This window comes from Chelon labrosus, assembly GCF_963514085.1.
Source record: "Chelon labrosus genome assembly, chromosome: 14".
Classification (NCBI taxonomy): domain Eukaryota; kingdom Metazoa; phylum Chordata; class Actinopteri; order Mugiliformes; family Mugilidae; genus Chelon; species Chelon labrosus.
In genome coordinates this window covers 16,701,246-16,725,045 of record NC_140347.1, presented here as the reverse complement: position 1 = coordinate 16,725,045, position 23,800 = coordinate 16,701,246, and the positions used below count along the sequence as shown (strand labels likewise).

At 44.0% G+C, this 23,800-nt stretch overlaps 1 protein-coding gene across 1 annotated transcript; it reads left to right on the top strand.

Annotated features, from left to right (window-relative positions):
* The first annotated feature begins 14,009 nt into the window (after positions 1–14,009).
* Positions 14,010–23,787, top strand: LOC311499842 (uncharacterized protein). The gene is made up of 13 exons (XM_084560979.1): positions 14,010–14,870; positions 15,694–15,814; positions 15,946–15,966; positions 17,474–17,956; positions 19,185–19,258; positions 20,681–21,252; positions 21,331–21,418; positions 21,507–21,582; positions 21,669–21,705; positions 22,409–22,505; positions 22,631–22,747; positions 22,855–22,914; positions 23,075–23,787. The coding sequence occupies exons 2-13, from the start codon at positions 15,775–15,777 to the stop codon at positions 23,162–23,164; spliced, it is 1,755 nt and encodes a 584-aa protein (XP_084417105.1). The 5' UTR covers positions 14,010–14,870; positions 15,694–15,774; the 3' UTR covers positions 23,165–23,787.
* The last annotated feature ends 13 nt before the right edge of the window (positions 23,788–23,800 follow it).

The window sequence follows — 23,800 nt, the reverse complement described above, 5'->3', positions numbered from 1 at the left end:
AGACGACACAAAAGCTCAATTAAAAACAACTGTGTGGCTCGTCACTTTAAACTTGACAGAATTTGCTGGTATTTTAGTTGTGGTCCTTCTCTGCAGCTCGCCAGTTAATGGCTGGTTAATCTTTCCCTGCTGACCGTCAAAACCTCTGCAGAAACTTAACAGAGGCAGAAGATGCCATCGGCAGACAGATGTGCTACAGCTACATCCTGAAGCAAAACAAGCTCTGTAGGAGTGAGAGACAGATAAACAAATGAGGTGTTTTATAAGCCACAGATGTAAGCAGTATTTGTTGATTTTGAAGTACAGACTTGGCACAAATGGCGTCCATGTGGAGGCGTTATTAAAACGTGTTACTCGTGACCTGATCGGAAAAAATTAATATCTGGATGAGCCAGAGCCATTTTGGAAACAACTGGTAGGATGACGCTAAACAATGAGCGTCAGTAGATGGAAAGACCCTTTGCCAACTCATTAGCGTGGAGCCGGGAAATCAGAAAAAAGAAACTAGATATCGAAAGATCAGCAGATTCTGGATACAAATTTCACGCTTCTGTCAGGAGCCGAAAAATCGAATCGTTCCAATCCACAACGGCGTAACACGCGCCGTAAAATCCACCATGAACTGAAACCTTTTGGAGCGGCCACTCACAGCCCCCCGACGTGAACATCACTGATAATGTGTGGGTAAATGTGCGCCTGCAAGTCATCCTAAAATATCAGAGAACTGAAAGTGATCTGCAAGGAGGAGTGGGTGAAAAATACTAAAAAAAAAAAAAAAAAAGCTCAATTGGCTACCGAGAGCCTTCGCTAAAAATAATATACTGCATGCCGAGGATGTTTCACCGCTCTGAATATAAGCCTCCATCATGGGTCAGAAATCAAAGACTCGTGAGGTTACACGTTGGTTTAGGCATCAGCGTCCTTTTACCGCTGCTCTTTTAAGAGCTCAACAACCACTGCATTGAAATTTTAATGTGGAGGTTCACTGCAAATTATTATGGTCCCCCTGTTTAGCATTTTGAGATTTAACTGCTTCACTCCCTTAAAAACCGCGCAGAGGATCAATCTCGATGTTTTGACCACTCGACCTTTCGTCTTCTGCCAGATATCAGGCTCGCACACGAGATACCTCACAGCACCGTGTCTCCAGGCAGGATTAGAAATGAAGATGAGCGTGCTCCCAAAGGGATAAACCATTTTAAAAGGTTTCTTGCAGCATCACGGTGGTACGGTAAAGATCAAGCTACAGCCAGAAGTTAGCTAGCTTAGCTTGACTTAGCTTAGCGTAAAGAACAGAAATGAGGAAACAGCGGCTCTGTCCAAAGGTAACAAAATCTGCATACCATCCCCTCTAAAGCTCTAAAGCTCTCTGAAGTGTTAACTTTACAATTGGCTGCTTTCCATTTCTTGGCCGGAAGCAGTTGCCAAGGCAACCAACTGAGAAGTTACTGGTCCGGGCCAAGAAATAGTCCAGCACATTGCACCTTTTAAAATGACAATGTTATTTATTTATTTATTTCCTTACACTTCCAGTTCCAGTTACTATAGGAAGCTAAGCTAACCGACTGGAGGCTCCACCTGCATGTTTACTGTAGAGACATGACAGCGGTCGATCTTCATGTCCAAACTGTCAAACTATTCCTTTACCCATCATAGCAGAAATCAGTCAGTCGGTACATTCTGTCCAACACTTTTTAAAATCCTCCTGTGTAATACAGACTGTAGCCTCTGGAGGCTGCTGGTGGAGTTTTCCGCTCTTATTCCGGCTAAATGGAGCGTTTCAGGATGCTAGTGAGAATGAAAGAATTAAAAAAAAAAAAAAAAAAATGCTGCGAAGAGCTGAGACTCTGCTCCTCTGAGATCCTCCTCTGCATCTCAATGCCACGCATGACAAACGACCACGTCAGCCAGACACCTTGCTACACGGGGAAGCAGCCTGATTCAGTCCACACAGCTGTCTGAGTGTGTCTGTATGTATATACATGCAGGTGAGGGTTTTGAGTGTGCAGTGGGTGAGGAACGGGAGCCGGTTGCAAGGGCAAACGTAATATGTTTAATATGTGTGTGTGTGTGACTGCACGGCACAGTTAGAAGCAAACCCTGCATGCATCCAATTGTATGGAGACATGAATGAATATACACACATTTTCTTCTCTCTCTTTTTTTTTTTAGGTCATACCCAACACATTTGTTCTTTTCCGAGGAGATGAAAACAGAAGGTTTCACACACATGCAAGGCAGAGTCCTGCATTCTTGCCAAACAGCAGAATGCAGGATTTGGATATCGCTGCAGCACCAGCTAGCCTCCGTCTCTTTTTATGACATTACAAAGTGTGAGTGTGAAACGTGATGAACCCTCATTAGGTCACTTAACAGCTTCACGCTCTGCAGAGTCAAACCCTGCATGCGATGTGAGAAGATTGAAGGATTGCACCGTTCAGCTGTTGGCCAGCAGGTTTCCCAAACCAACAGAGTGATGGAGTAAGTTCTCCTGCACCTCCCCTCGTCCCCCTCTTGTCCCCATTCACCCCCAGCCTTATCCTGATTCCCTTCCTATTTCCTCTCTTCCATCCCAGATTCTCTCAGGTCTGTGACAAGGAACGCAAAAAGACGGGCAGAAAAATCACTTCTCTCTCTGTGGACGTTACTGAATCCATGAAAAATGATTACATAACAACCTACTGGTGCCATTAAAGAAGATCTGTCAGGGTTTATTTCTTTTTAAAGCCACAGATTCTGTCGTCGTTTTCTGCCGCGAGAAGACGGATGGAAGGATATTTGGCCACACTGTCAGGATGAAAATCCCCTTGTTGCCCATCAAGAAGCCTGGTTGAGGAGCAATCCCTCCCACCCTGTTGGATTCTGTTACACACATACGTATCGGCACACACACACACACACACACTCGCACGGATCCCTGCGATTGTTGAGGACAAGCCGTGCTTTTCTTTTTTTATTTCCTCCAAAACTGAAGACAAATATATTAGTCAGCAAGAGCTTCTCTCGATTCTATCTAAACTGAAGAAAACTAATAATGACCTAATCTGATGTAGCAACTTCTCATCTACCTGTTAAATTTGCACACACACACACACACACACACACACAAGGCAGTAACAGTTAAACACTAAATGTCCAGAGAAAAGCGAAACACCAGAAATATTTTTCTGGATGAGTCTTCTTACCTCGTAGCGAGTCTATGTTGTGGAGACATTGGAGCACATATGTAGAGCGTCTTCACACGATGACAGGGAAGCGGCGGACAGTCATGCAGAGGTGTGTCACATCTGAGAACGGGAAGGGGGGAAGCGGGATTTCTCCTCTGTTTTTCCGTTCCTTTCTTGTTATTTTTTTCCCCCAAAGCCCTCAGAGGAATGGAGCACTGACACAGGAGGAGGAGGTGGAGGATGAGGAGGAGGAGGAGGAGGAGGAGGAAGAGGAGGAGGAGGTGGAGGAGGAGAAGGAGGAAGAGGAGGAGAGGGAAGGCTGAGGAGGGAGCAGTCTGCCGGGCTGGGCTGCTGTGGATCACCTGGAGCAGTGGTGGGCTCCGCATTTACTCCTCCACTGCAGCAGTGCGAGGCAGCGGCGCGAGCTGCATGTTGCTCCCACAGATCACCACAAAACAAGGACACGGAGTCTCCATCTGCTGGATTCAGGATTCTGCAGCTCTGTGGCTCCACACGCTCCTCTCCCCATCAGCATGCACACTCATGCTGTCCCTCTTCCCCTCTGGGTTTCTATCTGCATTTCTCTTGTTTTTTATGCCTCTGCCTCGCACTCCTTTCCCTCTGACGGGGGGGGGGGGGGTGTTCGTGGCGACTCACAGGCGTGTTGCCATGATATTTAGCCCTCAGTTCGCCTGATCTGTGTCCTCGTGTTGACTGGTGCATGTGGTCATACGTCTGGTGCTCTTGGTGATAGAATCTCAATAAAGCCCCAGCCAACCTCACACTCTCCCCGGGATGACATCACTTCTCCGACCAAAAAAGGACGGCGTCGTTTCCTGGTCTTGCTGGGACCCTGCCTACGTCACGGAGATCAGACACGTTTCTCACGCCATGTGCAGGTGGTTAAATGGTGCAGAGAGAGTTAAACAAGGGAGATGTAAAAGAGAAGCATCCCAAAATGGATAGTTCCACCGGCTCCAAGAAAATGACAAGACTTGCACAGTCTGAGATTAGCTCTCATTCAAACCAGAACCAAACAGTCCACCAACCGGCAGAGCACTTGATCTCCAAGTTCAACCGCCCTCTCATTCCCCTCACGTCCTCCCTCCTTCACCAGCCTCTCCTCTGTCCTAGTGCACAGCAGAGCTTCAAAGGTTGAGAGACAATCTGAGAGAGGAATAAATACAGATTGGGACTGGATCATATTGATTTAAGTCCTAACATGAGACTTATTGGTATGCTGAAGAGTAGCTCAAGAGAAATATGATTGCTCTTTCTATGGACGCAGATAGAATAGAAGGGCACGGAAGGTGAACGCACGAAGATGTGAAAGCCTTGAAATCAAACCATGACGGTGGTTTTACTGCATTCCACTTTGTATTATTTTGTGTGCAGAAAGAGCGTGCTGCAAGACCTCTGCTGCCATTCATAAAATTTAGGTAGTTATACGCCCATCAGCCACAACATTACAACCACTGACAGGAGAAGTAAATCACATTGACCATCTTGTGACAATTCAATGTTCTGCTGGGAAACTTTTGGACCTGGCATTCATGTGGATGTTACTTAGACATGTAGCACCCACCTAGACTAGACCATACACCCCCACCCCATAGCAATGACACTCCTTGATGGCAGCAGCCATCCCCATCAGGCACACACACAAAAACAGTTTAGGAACAACTAAAAAAAATACGAAGAACAGCACAAGGTGTTGACCTGGCCTCCAAATTCACTAGATCCCAAACTGGTCAAGTATCTGTGGGATGATCCACAGAGGCCCCTCCCCCCAATCCATGGGACCCCAAGACCCCCGCTAACAACATTCTGTTGCCAGACACCACAGGACACCCTCAGAAGGCCCATGTCCATTCTCTGATGAGTCTGTTTTGGAGGCACAAGGGACACCTACACAATGTTAGGCAGGTGGTCATAATGTTGTGACTGATCAGTATATATGTGTGTAGTTGTTTTATATGTTTCCCCTTAGGGCAGACAAAAACAGAAAAAGACACCTGGGGTTCTTGCTTCCAAGGTGACTGAGGTGACAAGAGATTCCTGACCAGACAAAGAGGCCACCACGGGGACGGAGCGTGTCGAAAATAGCTGTGAAAAAAGATCTTTCTGTCCTGGCAGAGTGATGCAGTGCAGACCTGAGCAGAGACTCCTTCCTGTACGGAGGCCAAGGCAATCCCTGTACACAAAATTAGGAAGGTGATCATAATGTTGTGCCTGGTCGGTGTACATATATCAGCGGTCTCTGAAGCACTGTGGGCACAATGAGCTAAATTAGGTACTATTATAGGGAAGCCCAAGAGATAAATACAATGATAAATCTAAAGAGGAAAGCTCTCTGGATTATAAGTGATCCTACACTTTAAGATTATACCCTCAGGGAGACGCCATAGACGGGTAAAAGCCATCAAAAATGCGCACGGCAAGTCACTGTTGCCAAGTACAGTTCAAATTCTGAATGCAACATCCACATGTCTCGACAAACAGTTTAAATCTGAGAGCATAATAATAAGAGATTTATAAAACAGTTTTTCTTTAGGAACAACATGAGAGCAGCTGCTGTATTGAAAAGAATATGACCAATAAAAAATTCCTTATTAAAAATTTCACGTTTAGTCCTAACAAATTCACTCTGCGGCATACACAAACACCAAAAGCATCCCAGCTAAGAAAAATACTGTACTGGATTGAGAAAATGGCCTGTTTGTGTGAAAAATACACCAGCAGGCATGTCAAAGCAGCAGTTGGCTGGATATGTTTGTCAAAGCAAACAGTCCCACCTAGTGGTGTAAACCCGTTCTAGTTTAAAAACCGAACAACTAACTAAAAGAGACACTTCAAATGCTCAATGTGCCGGTTTTAAGAGCCTCATCTCGTTCTCTGACAAAAAGAAAAGAAAGAAGAAGTCGTAAACAGCATCAGCGCTCCCAGCTCGCTTGCTTTATATTCCTTAAAACGATCAGACCCATTAACATTTCTGCCTCAACCTTGAGAAAGTGATGACTAAGGTGCGATCAAGAGCAAATTCTGCGGGTGGCTGATAAAGAAGAAAAAAAAACCTCTAACAATTCTTTACGTTACGCACATCAAACAGGCAGAGATGCTCCCGTATCTGCGCTCTCTTCATCACCGGCCTTTGTGCTGACAAAGCCCGGTAAAATCACCGGCAGGGCCCCGACACGTGATTAACTCGCCGATAATCTCTGATGTGAGGCCGTGCTGAAACTCCACCGTCAGCTCATCTGTGATGTAAAGCAGACCTTTTCAGAATACGATTAACACGTGCGCGATCGTTTTTCAAGACACAGGCCAACGAAACGGCGTTGGGAGAGAGACGCAAAACGTAGGTCTGAACGAGTCAAACGTGTTGGTTTCACACCAACAAACCTGCTCCTCACAACGATAACGTGTTGACCTTGTGTCATGGGAATCATAAGAATACTTTCTTTTTAGTTTTATACATTAGAATTCACAAAATGTAATATTACTCACGCCGTTTGAAAGCTGCTGGATAAATATATAATGATACACAAGGAACAAATGGACAATCTTTCATCTGGATTTCCTTAAATACGAGAAAACTGAATATGGCTAATATCCCATAAGGCAATCACCTCAAAAAGACTAGTTCCCGTAAAGAGATTTTAAGACCTCTAACTAGGACAGACCAGGGAGATGCATGAATATTTGCAACTTATTCCTCTAAATCGGAGGTTTTCAACAGGGGGTCCGCGACCACTAGGGGGTCCGCAGGGGTACTGCAGGGGGGGTCGCAAAAATTTTTTTCTCCATAAATTTAAATGTCATTAAATTCACATATACATAAGTAGGAGGTCCCGGCTCCATCGCTCCATTAGTTTGGGGGTCCTTGACCTGGAAAACGTTGAAGACCCCTGCTCTAAATGTAATTAATTCTGTGCAGAAATTGGATCAAACACATTGAGTTTAATTGTCTTGACCAGTGTTGGATCACTTTTAGGAGAAGAGGCTTTAATATTGGTTTAAATCCAAACCTTTGTGAATTGTCCTGCATACCTTTGCGTTCTGTTCCTGAAGCTGGAAGCAGTAAATGACTGATCTTGATGAAGCAGTGTAGACTGCAAACCACCAAAAAATAAAAACACCACGTCCTCACGGTGTTACCCCGCGAAAGAAGCCTCAACCCTTTCCTTGTCTCTCCTTCTTCCCCGTCATGTCAATAATATAATATTTTAATTGCAAAAGTAAAACGTAAGATCATCCTTTAATGATTCCACCTCGGCCTTTGGCTTCAAACGCATCACAGTGGTAGTGATGGTATTTGATGTTTGTGTTGATGTGAGCCGGCGTTTGATCATCCGCAGTGCCAAAAAAAATGCCAAGAGAAAGACAGCTGACCCCTGCGGAGCTCTTTCCTTGGATGCTTCTCGGTGCTCTGACCTCTGCTGCCGAGAGAAGGAGTCGTGCGGAGTTTAACTAATTAACGACTTTCTTTTTTTTTTTTGAGCCGTGTTCAAATTCTCCACACACTGCGACACATCCACCAAACCATTAGAGGTTTGCTAAGGCGTTTGCTTCCTCCATGTAACATAGTCATGGTTACAGGCAGGAATCCAAATCACTATAAAGAGTGCTTATTGAAGGGACATTTGAATTGCGCCGTGGTTTAAAGCTGCACTTTGTCGATGTTTTTAGATTGAGAAAGAATGAAAGTTATTCCGATAGTGACAAACCCACCAAGGTTTATCACACAGCCTGACAGTTTTCATTTATTCAGACTTTCGTTTTTGGTTCATCCTTAATGGTAGGGATTGAAAGAGGAAAAAAAACTTCTATGATAGAATAACTGTACACCTGCTCAACTCAATTAGCGTCTATCGGTGAGATGTTTCCCTCTGGAGTTGGTGGAGACCCAAACGGAGCTAAAAAGAGTCAATACCGGACTTCTAATTTGTCAGCTGTGTTTGTGCCAGAGTGCAAAAAGTCAAGTGTTGGTCAGCGTTTCCCCAGTTTTCTGGAGAGGATATTAGTTTTGTGTTTTAAGAGGTCAATAAAAATAAAAGAACGCGGTAAAAAGTTTCAGTTTAAACGACATTAAAATGAGTCAAAGCTGTATCTTAAGTAATTTTCGAGCAAATGTTACTCTCACATTAGTTGTTGGTGGATCACGTGTTTTTGTGTGTTTTTTTATCGTAGTTTAAAGGTTGTCATACTCAAAGCTGATTATTGGTCGTGTGCTGTGTCTCTCATTGTTTCCACTACTTTGACTGATACTGGCAGCTTTACAGACAAGAGAGAGGACAATCTGATTGGCTGATCAGCTTGGAGAACCAGAGCATGAGCAAAAGTTCAACGGGCGCGCACGCACACGAGGATCTTCTCGTTTTCTCGCATCACATTCAAATCCACAAATATTTTTTCCAACATTATGATCGTATAGAATGAAGAAACTGCAGAATAACTTCCTAGCTTCCCAGCTAATAGTAGCTCTTCCGGTTTCCACTTTTGAATGACGAATTCGGACTACTGTCACCTGCTGGTATGGAGAGTTATTTCCTTCTTCGTGGTGTGTTCAGGTGCAGCGTTTCAGTCCAGACAAGTGACGTGACGTGACAGTCGGCTTTCATTGTTGGCAGTTGTTTGATGTGAGCTTGGTGTTAGTTTAGTTCCCATGAGTACTAAAGTACAAATCTTGGTACTAGTTAATAATTAATCAGTTGATTATTTAAATAAAGCTTCAAAGTTTCTCTACCAGCGACACTTATTTTACTAGATTTACGCAAGAACTACTAAAATCTGACGTGGGCAAAAATCTCATTTTGACAATGGGAAATACAGACTATGAGTTATCTTTTAAAAGTACTCCTTCTGACAGCTATTAACCACGTACACGGTGACCAGGCCAGTAAATACGTGAAGGAGGAAGCCTCCACCTTTACAAAACGTCATTCCCCTCAGACCACGGCTACCTCAGGTAATAAAAAGAGCCGCCTATTGAGGTGACTGACACCTCCTCATGACTCGATCACCCCTCCCGCCGCTTACCTGAGTCCTTCTCAAAGAAAAGACAGCAGTGAGTCTGTAGTAGCCATGGCAACACCTGTGACAGATGAAAAGATGGATGACAGATATAGTACAATACAGCTGAGTCACTCCACACACACACACACACATACACACATACACGTTAGACTGAATGGAGGAGGACATGTGGGCATTCATTGACAAGAGGAAACTTGAGGGGAGAAGCTGTGGGTCCCCTCCATTCACCCAAACACATGCACACTAATTCTACCAACTCCCACACGCCATGCATCATTCAGTGCCACTGATTGATCAGCGTAGGAAAATAACAGGAACACTCTGAAAGGAGAGAAAAAAGAAAAAAAGAAAATCATTCAGCCTGTGACTCATTCTCGCTCTGCAGAACTTCTGGCAGTTTCTGAAGACGTGCACTTTCACGGTGTGCGTGGCCAGGTGTGACACTCTGGATCAGAAACCTTTATTATGAGGACGCACCTGAGATCAACAACAACAACAAAATAAAAATGACAGGCTGCGTCGCAGGCTCATGCACAAACGGCACAAACACGACACCGTGCGCCTTCCCCAATCCTCCCTTCCATCCTACCTTTTTCAGCGCTGACATCTTCCGCCTCACAGAAGGTCACTTCTTCTTCTTCGATAGTATACGGGAGATAAATGAGTGGATGGCGATCGCGTCCCCTGGCATCCGCGAAAATGTCCATGGCGTTGCTCGTTAGAAACATCTGCAGCAGAGCGGCCGTAGTTTCCCATGATGAAGGCGGATTGTTGGTGTCTTCTTGTCCGACGCAAGTCCCCGTCCATCTGCTACTGCCGCTGCTGCCGCTGCACACTTCATGGTTTAATTGGAGAAGACTTACAACCCACTGATGTTGTGGTCACTGGGAGCGTCGCTGCTCTTATGAAGGCAGCCCAGATCAGTCGCCATTTTTACAAAGTCTGCACCTACAGCTGCCTGTTTGTACTGACCCAATATTACACGCAACTTCTACATGCAAGCAGTGAAGAGTTAAAAAGTAGACGCACTCCTTCAATGCGCTCGTCTCCTTCAGCATAATGGGAATAATGTAAAGAGAAAATACCCAGAAAGCACAGTTATGCATTTAAATGACTGGATTTTTATATCAAATTTAATTCTTACCAATATTAGTATAATTCAGATAGGCTATGCACCATTTACATATTTTTAATGTCAGTGTTTTTATTATCTTCATTAGTGGACAGCAGAATGTCAAACATATCAATTTCGAGTTTCAATGATATTCTATTAAAAAATACATTTTCTACATTTCTGCACAACACGTGATTCAGAACATCAGAAGATTTTCACACAAGTCCTGATAGTGGAGAAAGAGAATCCGATCCGACAAATGAAGCTAAAATATTATACTGGTGGTGTATATGTTTATTCAGGAAAGCAAGCCAATATTACATATCTGTGCACGTGGCAAATATTAAGTGCACCTCTAGGAGCTTTCTGAGGAGCCGAGAAAAATATTTGGCGTTGCTCATCGGGATGTAAAAGGTCACCAAACCACAGATTGAGAATAAATGGAGGAGAACAAGAGCATTTCTGCCCCGCCGCAGTTTGCTAAACACCGTGTGGACAAGCCAAAAGACTATTGGGAAGATGTTTTGTGGACGGATGAGACCAGAGTAGAATTGTTTGGTTTGGTTCATTTTTATGCAGAAAAGTGGAAAATTCTGAAGATTTCGTTCCCAAAAAAATTCACCCCTCTTCACACCTTGTGACCGGATCTCTGGCCATCACTGGGACATTAGTGTCGGAGGCACAGCTTGTCAAAAAGCAGAGCAGGCAACCGCTTGGGGCCTCAGGCCTGTAGGGGGCCCCAACAAACTACAGCAGAGAAGTTATCCCTCAGAGAGTTAAAATAATTGATTGTATATCTGGCCTTTATAGGCCTTAGTCGTGTGGGTTTCAGATGTTCACCACCACCCACCTTTTTTCAGCTTTATGATTTGGATAAACCATGACCCTGACGACTGAAGACCTTCACAGACAGGATATTTAAGGACTCGCCATGTGGGGGCAGAAGCTGAGCACAGTCTGCAACTATTAAGCTTTGTTCTCACTGCAGAGACGAAAACGTTATTATAACTTGACCTCGTGTCATTCTGCTTCCTGTGCTTACATGTCTCTCGCTCGCTCTCTTTCTCTGTTTGTCTCACTTCTCCACTTCTTCTTCCCTCTTTCTTTTCAAGAACCAGCCGGATACATCCAAAGAAAATCTTTCATTCCCCCGCATCCGACCCCTTCATCCCTTCCCTTCAGGTCCTGCCAACCAATAATCGTCCTTGCGTCAACGATCCTATTTTAGGGTTAGTGCTGGGAAGACATGATTCAGCGATGATTAGTTGAGAGAGAGAAATGGAGCAATTAGTTTACTGGAGAGAGTTCCTACCTTAAGCCAGTTTCCGTAGAGGGGGTGGAGATGGAGGTAGTCAACTCCTACAAGTATCTTGGCCTGCAGGTGGACAGGCTGACTGGTCAGTGAACTCAGGCTACCTTTACAGGAAAGGGCAAAGCAGGTGCTACTTCCTGAGAAGGCTGGCTTCCTTTAACATCTGCAGGCAGCAACTACAGGTGTTTTACCAGTCTGTGGTGGCCAGCATCCTGTTCTATGCTGGGGTGTCCTTCAACTACTACTGGAGTGCTTCATTACATCCCAGTGTAGGTAGACCAGGGCAGTTCCTGGAATGGGTTATTGTCAAAGCACATATTCCGCTCATGGTGCCGTATATTCATTAAGTTCTGTTTTTCTTGCTCCTTAAGGTAACATTAGCAGAAGAATAGTTTTGTTTATTTATTTATTTTAAATAAGCCTTTAAGACAATGTTTATGGTAAGCAAAGTGTGTGGGAGGAGCGAGAATAAACATGGATCGCTTAGAAACTTGTTTTGCGGTGAGGTGCAGAAGTCACAGAGGAATCGTGCGGAGGCAGATGCTGAACACAGCAATCTTAACCTTTTGTCCACACCGCAGAGACCAGCAGATTTTATTCTGTTTTTAACATTTTGAATCATAAATAAACAAACTTCAGTCGACTGATTTAAATTTCCCTGCAAACAGAATTTTATTAAATGGAAGAAATGGATTTCTGACTGAGAGGTAACAGAGGTTGAATATCTGCAACGCTGTTACTGTACAAGTTTTCAAAACAGACACGTAGAATATGTTATGTTATACGCATTGTAATAAATCCCAGCTCACTTCAGCCTTCACACTGCTGCTAACATTGAGCAGTATACCAACAGTTTGATTTCAATTAAGGGAAAAAAATAATAATTGAATAAATAAAGAAGAAGAACTACATTTTAGAAGATAAAAACATAAAATGTATAGTTTAGAAGTGTTTAAGTTAATTTTATTACTAAACGTGGTCACTAGAGGGCGCCAGAGACGACTATCTTCAGCACCATGTTTAGTGTTCTGTCCATGGTTCTGAAACATTTAGATCCCAATGAAACATTCATTCATTCATTCATTTTCAGTAAACAAACGAGCATGTCTTCGGACGGTGGGAGGAAGCCTGAGTACCTGGAGAGAACCCACGCAGACACAGGGAGAACATGCAAACTCCACACAGAAAGGCTGTTCAGTCGGCCAATGGATTCGAACCCAGAACTTTCTTGCTGTGAGGCATCAGTGCTAACAACCACACCACTGTGTGTTACAGTTCGCATGCTTCCAGGATGATTATTGCTCTACTGTTAGACATGGTGTTTTCTACATATGAACCCCTCATGTTTATTATTACGTTGATTTCTCCTGGTTTCTCCTCCAGCAGTTTTGCAGTCTCTGTGATGCCCTGACGCCAACTTGTGGTGATTTGAATTCACTACCCGGTAGGACCGATTAACCAAACAAAGGTTATTGTTTATGGAAGGTTCAGCCAAACCATACATAACTTTCAGTGAAGAGGCTGCTTTGTTGTACAAAATGATTTGCAGACGGTGTTGTGCTTCATTTACAGTATGTTGCATCAAATTTGGATGCGGTAGAGAACAGATTCAACATCATCAGTGTCTACTGACTGATGGTTTTGACAAATTTTCACTAAAGCTTTTTCAGTCTCATCAGATTCCTTCTTGACGGTGTGAATAAAGAGGCTTATTGTATTTGAAAATTCACCTATAGTGTATCCATTCAGCCTTACTTTGGCCTCATACCTTTACAGTGGATACTGATTTAATTTACTACATTTGGGGATGTTTTATTTATATAAGCTTGGGGCTTAATATTTAACTCATATAATATTTTAACATATACACCAATCAGGCCTAACATTATGACCACTGACAGGAGAAGTAAATAGCATTGACCATCTTGTGACAATTCAGTGTTCTGCTGGGAAACGTTTGGACCTGGCATTCATACGTTACTTAGACATGTAGCACCCACCTAGACCAGACCAGGCACCCCCACCCCATAGCAATGACACTCCTTGATGGCAGCAGGCATCCCCAGCAGGATGCAGCCTGACACAGACACACACACACACAAACAGTTAGGAACAACTAAAAGAGGCATGAAAAACAGCACAAGGTGTTGACCTGGCCTCCAAATTCATTAGATCCCAAACTGCTCAAGTATCTGTGGGATGATCCACAGAGGCCCCTCCCCTCCCCTCAACCCATAGGACCCAGAGACCCTACCCCACTAACAACATCCACAGGACACCCTCAGAAGGCCCATGTCAACTCTCCGATGAGTTCTGTAAATTCTCTAAATTGTGTTTAAAGTGTCTCAACTGCTTTTACATTTCAGGACATAGACTCCAAATCCAGGTCTCCCTCTTGTGTGATTTAATTGGTTTGATGTCCTTCAGTAGCTCAGTGAGACCACACGTTGTCCTTCACTATTTCAGACCTGTGGAGACAAATATCCGTGCTCTGCTCAGATCAATTAAATCCATTGACTTGGATGACTGGACAGGACTGACTATCGGTAGTGTTGCTATCAGGTCCTCTGTATGACCTGAAGCTCAGACTTTAATGCCTGACTGAGCAAAGTTATGTCAGATTACTGTCTGAGCTGCTTGGCTGCTTTGGATCCACTCTGACAGACGCTGCGTGACGTGATCCACCTGCAGACCGTGTGAAAGTAGAACCTGTTACCTGCGTGCCACCACACCTGCATTTAACAGCACATAATTAGCGTCCAGCCGGTGTGACTGCTTTCTCAGCGCCCGGTTTTTTTGTTGGTTTTTTTTGTCTGCACTCTTTCACGCCGAAGACAAAACGCATCGTTTAGCGTTCTCATCCGTCATCTGGTGTGATTTATTTTAGCTCTAAATAATGTCATTAACAACAACCTCCGTGTGGTTCATCAAACGTGCAGCTGCTCCTGCTGCGCAGCCAGTTAGTTTCTGCCTCCTTCTTGGCTTTTTGTCGCATTGGATTTAAAGGCGAAGGAGCGGAGCTGGATATTATTGGGACTTGGCTGCCTTTCCTTAGCTGTGTGGTGAATATGGGATATCAGAGGAAAACGACTGTCATTAAGTAGACTTGCGTCTGTTGGTGTTTTTTTTTTGGGATACGGGGCGGAAGGAAAACCAGGGGAGAGAGGTCCAGACACCCGGAGGAGAGCCGCCGGACAGCCGGGGACCAGCCTGGAAGACATCCAGCTGACAGGCTGAACAGGTAGGATGAATGAAACTGGAGGTAATGATGTGTGAAAGGTGGCTGCTCACACGCAACACACATGACAGCAGCCTAAATGCTGCAATGAAATATAGCCAGTTCCTCTGATACGGATTGTTGACAGCAGAAACAGCGCGGCCCCAAACTTCGTTCACCAACCGGACACTTTAAAACTGCATGGCTTCTTAGAGACGAAAAAATGAACCAAATAACATCTTCGCGACAAATTTAATATCCACAGGAAGTCCACTTTAATACGGCGTATGATTCACTTATCTGCACTGTGACTTAAATGTGTAAAATGAAGAGTTATTCTCCGGATAGGCCGATCCTAGAGTAATCCGTGTTGGCTAGCAAAGCCAGCTGTGCTATTTAAAATCACATGTGTGCCGAATTAACCCGAGGATGTTTTTTTCATGTGTGTCTTGTGTCTGTTGAGATGTTTAGAATATGTTTCTTTTGGTAAATCCACGGCACCCTTAAATTGCACGATTCATACATGGAGTCTGGTTGAGTCTTGGAAAAACATTGATTTTTGTGTTACACTTGACAGACAGGATGTTTTTACTCTTGTGGCTCTCTTTTTATTTTAGGATACATTTATTTTGCTTCATGTTGAGTCTGTAACACAGCTACTCAGGCTGATTAAAACATACATTTAACTACTTTGTACTAAGCCAACTGCAGCATTTATTTATTTATTTATTTATTTAAATATTGGGTGTACCTTCTCAGTTAGAAGATTTTGCAGAAGAGATTTCCATTTTCCTGGATGTATTTGTGAGTCATACTCATGAAAATTTTATATTCATCCCCTGTCCAGACAGCAGCGGGACTTCTAAGACAGAGGACGCAGTGAAGGACACCTGGGATAGTCCGTCAACAAACCCACCCCTGCTGGATCATGGGTAACCACAATGGCAAAGACGGCCATGGACCTACAGGTAACACACACACTCATACAAACACAGCCCTTTTGTGTTGTTTAGTTCTTATTTATTCATTGTTTACTCTCTTTTTCAAAGTGTATGTGTATGTACCGTTTTTAATTTGCTTCACTTCACATTTTCCACAGACATCTTCCAAACAAAAGAAAGTAAGAATCTCTTTTTTTGTTTCACTCTTGACTTCCCTGTTTCACATGCACATTGTCTCTGTGTCATTATCTGTAATTTCAGCTGGTTTGCGCAGAGAACAAAACATTCCTTTAAGTTTGCATGATTTTGTGAAGCAGCGGGAGCCTTTACATCCAAGAGGGTCAGTCAAAACCTCTGTGCTAGTCACTCCTCTGCATCACAAAAGACTAACAAATCCCATTGCTTCTGCATGAATCACTTTAGTTTCCTGTTTAATACACCATCTAAACACAAGGGAGTGCAGTGATGCTTCATTACGTTCCTCCAGAGGCCATTTATCATCCTTTTTGTTTACCCAAAGCGCACGGACGTAGTGCAAAGACGACAGAAACTTGTATGTTATGGAGTGAAGTATATTAAAACTAATACTGATTTAAGAAAGTCAGAAGGATCGACTGCACAAGTTAAACAAAAATCAGTTTTATGAGACTGGTGTATAAATGTCTAAATCTAAAAGTGGGCTGCATGACTTCTTATAGATTGTCCAAATGAAATCCTGGCATCAGATTTTGAGTTTTATGGGCACAGAGAAACTTCACAGTGCAATATAAACTGTATCCCAGGGGATTCAGTGAAATCTGGATTCAACAACATCAGAGTTTTGGCCTCTTTCAGTATCCGTCAGTTCCGAGCATCACAGAATCGCCCCACCTAGCCTCACGTGTCTCGTTTCCGACTGGAGACACCCGATCGACACGCTCGCTCAGTTTAATTCTGTCTTGCGGCTTAAAATGCGGCCCCTGGTTTTCGTCTCTCTTGGCTGTCAGTATGCAGGAAGTAGGCTCGGGATAGAAGATGAGAGTAGCTCCCCTGCGGCCGTAGCCAAGCAGACTGCCTCGTGCTGCTGCCAGGGAAATGATGAGTCTGCACAATCCTGCAGCACAACACAAGGGCAAGGAGGGAAAAGATCTGAAGCAGGTGGGGATTCCTGCAGCCAAAATAAATCTGCACTACATAAACCAGGTAATATCAGCTTCATCCAGGAATGACATAGCTCTAAAATTAGTTTTCAGCGACAGATTATTCTTTAGAGAATGCTTTATGACCCAAACTGCAAATAATTCACAAATGAAATCACTATTAATACCTCATGGAAGGGGGGGTTTTGGAGTTGCGCAGTTTATGCAGAATCCTGTCTGCTTTTATGATGGAGGTAATCACTTTCTAGTAGCAGCTGTTTGCTAGCGCATCAGAGTAAAATCACCTCTCATCCTGAGTCCTGCCACATGGGGGACCAGTTTGCCAGCCAACACACTGGCAGGAGAGGTTTTTTGCTGCATCAGTCAGCCCAGGTCAGTAAATAAAGGAGCAGACACCGAGTGCTTACATCTGCATTGAGGAGAGGAAGAGGGGGGCTTAGCATGCGGTGCAACATCATCAGCTTTTTATTAGATGATTTTAAAGCTCAGGACAGAAGGTTTTTTTTTTTTTTTTTTCTGTTTTACCTTTTTGTTTCCCCCCTCTCAGGTTCTCCTTTAGATTTCTTCCACACACCTCCTACCACTCCCTTACAGGCAGAGCTGACTGCCATGGCCTTATCCCCTGCAGCTCCCACCAACAAGGCACAAACTCCATCACCAGCCGGCAGCACCACCCCCTCGACCACGTCTCCAATCGCAGACTGGACACAGAAGCTGTCGGCTCCCTCAGAATGGGCCGTGATCAGCGTGGACAGCATCACCTCCTCGGCGGCAAACGCCAGCGACGCAGCGGCGAGGCACGAGGGGGCAGCGGTCAGTCCGAGCAGTCCGGTGTCGCCGCCGCCTCTGCCTCTGTGCAGAGGATCGCCTACAGAGCAGAGCTGGCAGGAGGGAGATAGCGGACTGGAGTCTCAGGCTGCAGCAGAGAGAGTCGGAGAAGAGATGACCTTGGTTTTACTCAGTCTGATGGAGCATTACAGGTCCTCACTAGGGCTGAGCCCCAGCACTGATGTTACCACGGGAGCAGTAGGTAGGCTCTCCATGTTTACCTGTTTCTTTTGTTTCCTCTACATAAACTTTGATCACTGCTAGGGAACAGTAGATATAACACAGGAAGATGGAAATGGAAACAAGACACAAGTTAAAGATTACATCTAATTTCAACATCTGGTCTGAATCTAGGTGTTAAATTATTAAATGCACAGAGAACATACTGCAATCAGAATTTATTTATTTTATCAAACCACATCTAAAGGAAATTAAGCTCACACTGAATCCCAGCCGAGTGTAAATGCAGAATGTGGATCAGTTGTCATTATGCTGATGTTAATACCAGGTATAAATATCTCCTGTCCATGCAACCTTGTCGAAGGTTGTTGATAAAACTAGCTCGATATTATAACTTTATTTCTTTGACTTGACTTGAAGATGCTTGTTTTAAAACACAAAATGATCAACTTCTAAATCCCGAATCTATGCGAAAATACTTTTCATTTCAAACAGTGCACCTAACATGAGATCATTCCTGCTTTGCTTCAAAGCCCATTTTCAGTGATCAAGGTATTTAAACTTTAAGGTGAGACAATTTCCTTACTCATCTGGTGAATGTGGACTTTAGAGACGTCTGACTAAAGTTAATTACCTTTTCCCAAGAGGAAACTTCTCTTTCGTCGTGTGGAATGGAAGAGACTGGATGTAATAAAATACACAATAAAAACACGTCAATGTAAACCTGGTGATCTCACTCACTGTCATTTAATCATCATCAGTACCTACTAATTATTATACTAGAAATGGTCTCATGCTTTGTTTTAATGAAATGTGCACATGTTGTACATAAAGTTAAATAGACAAGAAAATAGAATATTTATGCTTTTATATCCTTCAATACTCATTATTTTTTATTCATTACTGCTTAATACTTTCAGTTTCTGAAGCAGCAGACCAGTATTGTCCATCCATGCTCACTGTGATGGATAAATCAGAGTTATTAGTCCCAGACACCTTCTCATACCGCTGGTACGCCACAAATGTTTATCCGCTCAAGGCGCTCAGGTTCACGGGTGTGTGTTCACAGTAGCTGCTCCTCAGCCTTGAGGGGTGAACAGCACCTCTGGTACTTAAAATGAAAAATATATGACGCTGGTGCTCCACCAGAGAAGCAGGAGGTCAGAGTACTTGGAAAGATTTTATCCCACCCTTAGCTCACACCTCCACAGATGTTAACTTTAGTTTCTTCCTTTGTGCACGTCCCTCAGAGCTGCTCAGGCGCTTGATAACGGAGAGAGAAGAGCTGGTTGAGGAGGTGGACACACTCAGGGAGACGCTCAGGGTGAGTTGTTGCTGCATTTACAGTGGGTACGGAAAGTATTCAGACCCTTTGCCGTGACACTCGTATATTTAACTGAGGTGCTGTCCATTTCCTCTGATCATTATTGAGATGGTTCTACACCTTCACTGGAGTCCAGCTGTGTTTAATTAAACTGATTGGACTTGATTAGGAAAGGCTCGCACCTGTCTGTATAAGACTGTACAGCTCACAGAGTATGTCGGAGCAAATGAGAATGATGAAGTGAAGAAAGAACTGTCCGAAGAGCTCAGAGACAGAATTGTGTCATGGCACAGATCTGGCCAAGTTACAAAAAAATTTATGGAGCACAGTGGCCTCCATAATCCTTAAATGAAAGACGTTTGGGACGACCAGAACTCTTCCTAAACTGAGCAATCAGATGAGAAGAGCCTTGGTGAGAGAGGTAAAGAAGAACCCAAAGATCACTGTGGCTGAGCTCCAGAGATGCAGTGAGGAAATGGGAGAAAGTTCTAGAAAGTCAACCATCACTGCAGCCCTCCATCAATCAGGGCTTTATGGCAGAGTGGCCCGGCGGAAGCCTCTCCTAAAGACACATGAAAGCCTGCATAGAGTTTGTCAAAAACACACGAAAGACTCCCAGACTATGAGAAATAAGATTCTCTGGTGTGATGAGACCAAGACTGAACTTTTTGGCCTAAATTCTAAGCGGTATGTGTGGAGAAAACCAGGCACTGCTCATCACCTGCCCAATACAGTCCCAACTGGGAAGCATGGTGGTGGCAGCATCATGCTGTGGGGCTGTTTTTCAGCTGCAGAGACAGGACGACTGGTTCCGTTTGAAGGAAAGCTGAATGTGGCCAAGTACAGAGAGATCCTGAACGAAAACCTTTTCCAGAGTGCTCAGGACCTCAGACTGGGCCGAAGGTTCACCTTCCAACAAGACAATGACCCTAAGCACACAGCTAATATAATGAAGGAGTGGCTTCGGAACAACTCTGACTGTTCTTGAATGGCCCAGCCAGAGCCCTGACTTAAACCCAACTGAGCATCTCTGGAGAGACCTGAAAATGGCTGTCCACCAACGTTCACCATCCAACTTGACAGAACTGGAGAGGATATGCAAGGAGGAATGGCAGAGGATCCCCAAATCCAGGTTTGGTCCATATTACCAAGGAGACTCATGGCTGTATTAGCTCAAAAGGGTGCTTCTTCTTCCATGTGATATTTCAGTTTTTGTTCCTAAATGTTTTTAGCAAATGGCTGCAATATAACAAAGAGTGAAGGTCTGAATACTTTCCGTACCCACTGCAATGCTCCACGAGTCATAGCGACTTCATCTTGTAACACTTACTGTCTGAGCAGTAAATACAAGTGGTAATTTATCAGTAACTTGAGAACAAAGAGCCTTTAACTCCAGATTACAGTCCTGCGTTTGCTCCCCAGACAGAGAGGCTGGAGTGGCATCAGTTCCAGTGTGACCTGCAGGTCGCCGTGTCCGTAGCCGACCGGCTGCGGGTGGAGTCGGAGCAGGCTCTGGGTTTGCTCCAGGATAGCCACAGGGCCGTGGAGGAGCAGCTGGCTCGGGCCCTCTGCAAGCAGCAGGAGACACACCAGGAGCTGGAGAGTCTGAGAGTCGAGCACAAGGACGTCTGCCAGAAACTAAATGAACTCACCGTGCAGCAGCGGCAGGAACGGGCCGAGCTGGACGCACTGAGGAACGTCTGCAGAGCGAAAGACAGACAAACGGGTGAACGGGCAGACTCTGAGGAGGAAATACAGAAAGCTACAGAGCAGAGTGAAGCAGAGACTGAAGCTAAAGATGAGGCAAATCAAGAGGTGGGTGCTGAAGATGTCCCTCATGATCCTGAGGAGACAAATGGATCAGAGAATTTGGAGCTGAAAGGGAAAGGGGTGGCGGAGACATACCTCCGTAGTCTGGCTGATCTGGAGAAGAGGAAAGACGGACGTGGACAGAGAGATCCAAGGAGGATAGTGATGCTGTCTGAAAGATCTTGGTGAGTGTCCACAAAAGTTCACACTACAGCCAATAAAGTCCTTACAAGCACATTCTTGTTTTTTTGTTTTTTTTCTAGGAGTCTCTCTCGTCTCCCACTTCCAGCCGAGTCTTCTCCTCAGAACGAGGCTTCAAAAAACACAAGCACAACATTGCCTCTATGCAAGGTATTACATCTGTTGAAAAGCACTGGGCGTTGATGAATGATGGTCCTGTGCTGAATCAGTCCTTTGTGTCATTTATCATCTCCTCCAGAAAGAAGAGCCGACAAAAGGGAGAAGGATGGAACGCATTTTACAGCGGCAGGACAGCTGGTCCAGCTTTTATTCAGGTGAGAGAAAAGCCTGTCGAACCACTATTATGTGTTTTTAGATGGCCTAAATGTACGGCTGTATGACTATAACGTGTGTGTTGCAGGAAAACAGGATGAGGATCAAAGCTCAGATTCTGTCAAGTGAGTAGACGTTTGATCTGAACAATGATTTCAGATCAGAATTTGTACCAAAGAAGCTTTATGTGCAGGTCTAGAGTTTCTAAGGATGATACAAGGAAATGCACAATTTGCTGTTTTTAGAACTACAACATTTAAATAGGCTTCTATGATTTTGTATCTCCTTGATGCCTTGGTGGTTTTCCTTTGTTTACTGTAATCAGCCAGAACATTAAAATCAGAATCAGAATACTTTATTAATCTTTCAAGGACATCATTAGAACCACTGACGGGAGAAGTAAATAACATTGACCATCTTGTGACAATTCAACTTTCAGCTGGGAAACTTTTGGACCTGGCATTCATGTGGATGTTACTTAGACATGTAGCACCCACCTAGACCAGACCAGGCACCCCCACCCCATAGCAATGACACTCCTTGATGGCAGCAGCCATCCCCAGCAGGATGCAGCCTGACACATGTACACATAGGACCCAAAGGCCCCCACTAACAACATTCTGTTGCCAGACACCACAGGACACCCTCAGAAGGCCCATGTCCATTCTCTGATGAGTCACAAGGGAGACCTACATAATATTAGGAAGGTGGTCATAATGTTATGCCTGATCAGTGTGTGTCCTCTAGTTAAGTGAATTCTAACTATGAGCTATACTAATTAAACTGTATTCAGTGACTGATTTCTGATTGCTATGTTTTTATTTGTAGACCTCAGGATGGTTTCAGTGCTCTGCTGAGGCGTCATGGCGGCTCCAGAAGAAACTCTCTCCTGCGCTGGTGCCAGAGTCGTACCCAAGGTTACAAGGTCAGAGAGGAGAGTTAGGATTAGTGAGATGTTTTGATTTACATGATAACTTGAAAGGCATGGGATCCAATGCAGGAAAACAGTGGATTATAATTCATCATCTATTTATTTTATTTTTTTGACAGAATATTGAGATCACCAACTTTAGTAGCAGCTGGGAGGATGGTTTGGCCTTCTGTGCCGTTTATCACACCTATTTACCAACTCACATCCCCTACGACAGCCTCAAGCCAGCTGAGAAGGTAACATCTAAAAAGTCTTTACAAAACATTCAGTCACATCCAGTTACAGTTTAATCCAGATTATGGGATCGTTTAATGAAAGTCTGTAAAAGTTGTTGTTTTTACAGAGACAAAACCTGGATCTTGCTTTTAAGACGGGAGAGAGTGTGGGGATCACGGCCACGCTGGTGAGACATTTAAACCACACTAAAGATGCTCAGTGCAGTTTTACACAAAACCATGAAACTTTACCCTCAGATTTAGAGTCGGTTTACAGCTTGAGTGTAGTTTTGTTTGACATTAACATACTCTCACAATCTTCATCTTTCCACTGTAACTGTGTGGCAGACAGTGGAGGAGATGCTTAAGGCCGACGGGCCGGACTGGCAGAGGGTGCTGGGATACGTCGAAAGCATTTTCCGTCATTTTGAGATGTGAAGTCGTCCTCCGTCGTCTCGCTCCATCGCCTGGTTCTTTTATAGGAGCGGAAGGACTGAACTATTAAGACTTTATGATTTTATGTTTCGTGACAAACAGTTTTACTTTTGTACATGTAAATCGGTGACACTGGAATTAAAAAGCTGCTGGGAAAAAAAATATGCACAGGACACATGAATGAAACCACAGCAGAATAATCATCTGTTCAACGACTACTTTCACTACTTGTCACCGGGTGTCGGATGCACTGGTTTTGCACTATATGCCTTTAAAAAAAAAAAAAAGACTTTATGATAAATTGGTGTGTTGCATTTTTAGTGGACAACGTCTGTATCTGGGTCACTTACTCTTGACTATTTATTTTTACCTGTCCCATCACGATACTAAATACTGTAACTGCATGCAAATCTTAAACACAACTATACAAAGACAGCAGATTTTATATGTTGCAATATTGATGTTTAAACCTTGAACCCTACAGAGTGAAGGAAGCTGCCTTTGAGGACGTGTGTGTGTGTATATATGTAAAATGTGTCTGTAATCTCTAAGGTATTTTTAAAAACATGGTTAACATATGAAGACGTACTGCAATAATAAAGTTATATATACTAAACATGGAAGTAATTGTTTCCACAC

Excerpts from the sequence above, each read along its gene's own strand:
- LOC311499842 (XM_084560979.1), top strand. The coding sequence starts at position 15,775 with ATGGGTAACCACAATGGCAAAGACGGCCATGGACCTACAG. Across the intron at positions 19,259-20,680 it reads CACTCAGGGAGACGCTCAGG|ACAGAGAGGCTGGAGTGGCA; the intron begins GTGAGTTGTTGC and ends TTTGCTCCCCAG. Across the intron at positions 21,419-21,506 it reads CAACATTGCCTCTATGCAAG|AAAGAAGAGCCGACAAAAGG; the intron begins GTATTACATCTG and ends CATCTCCTCCAG.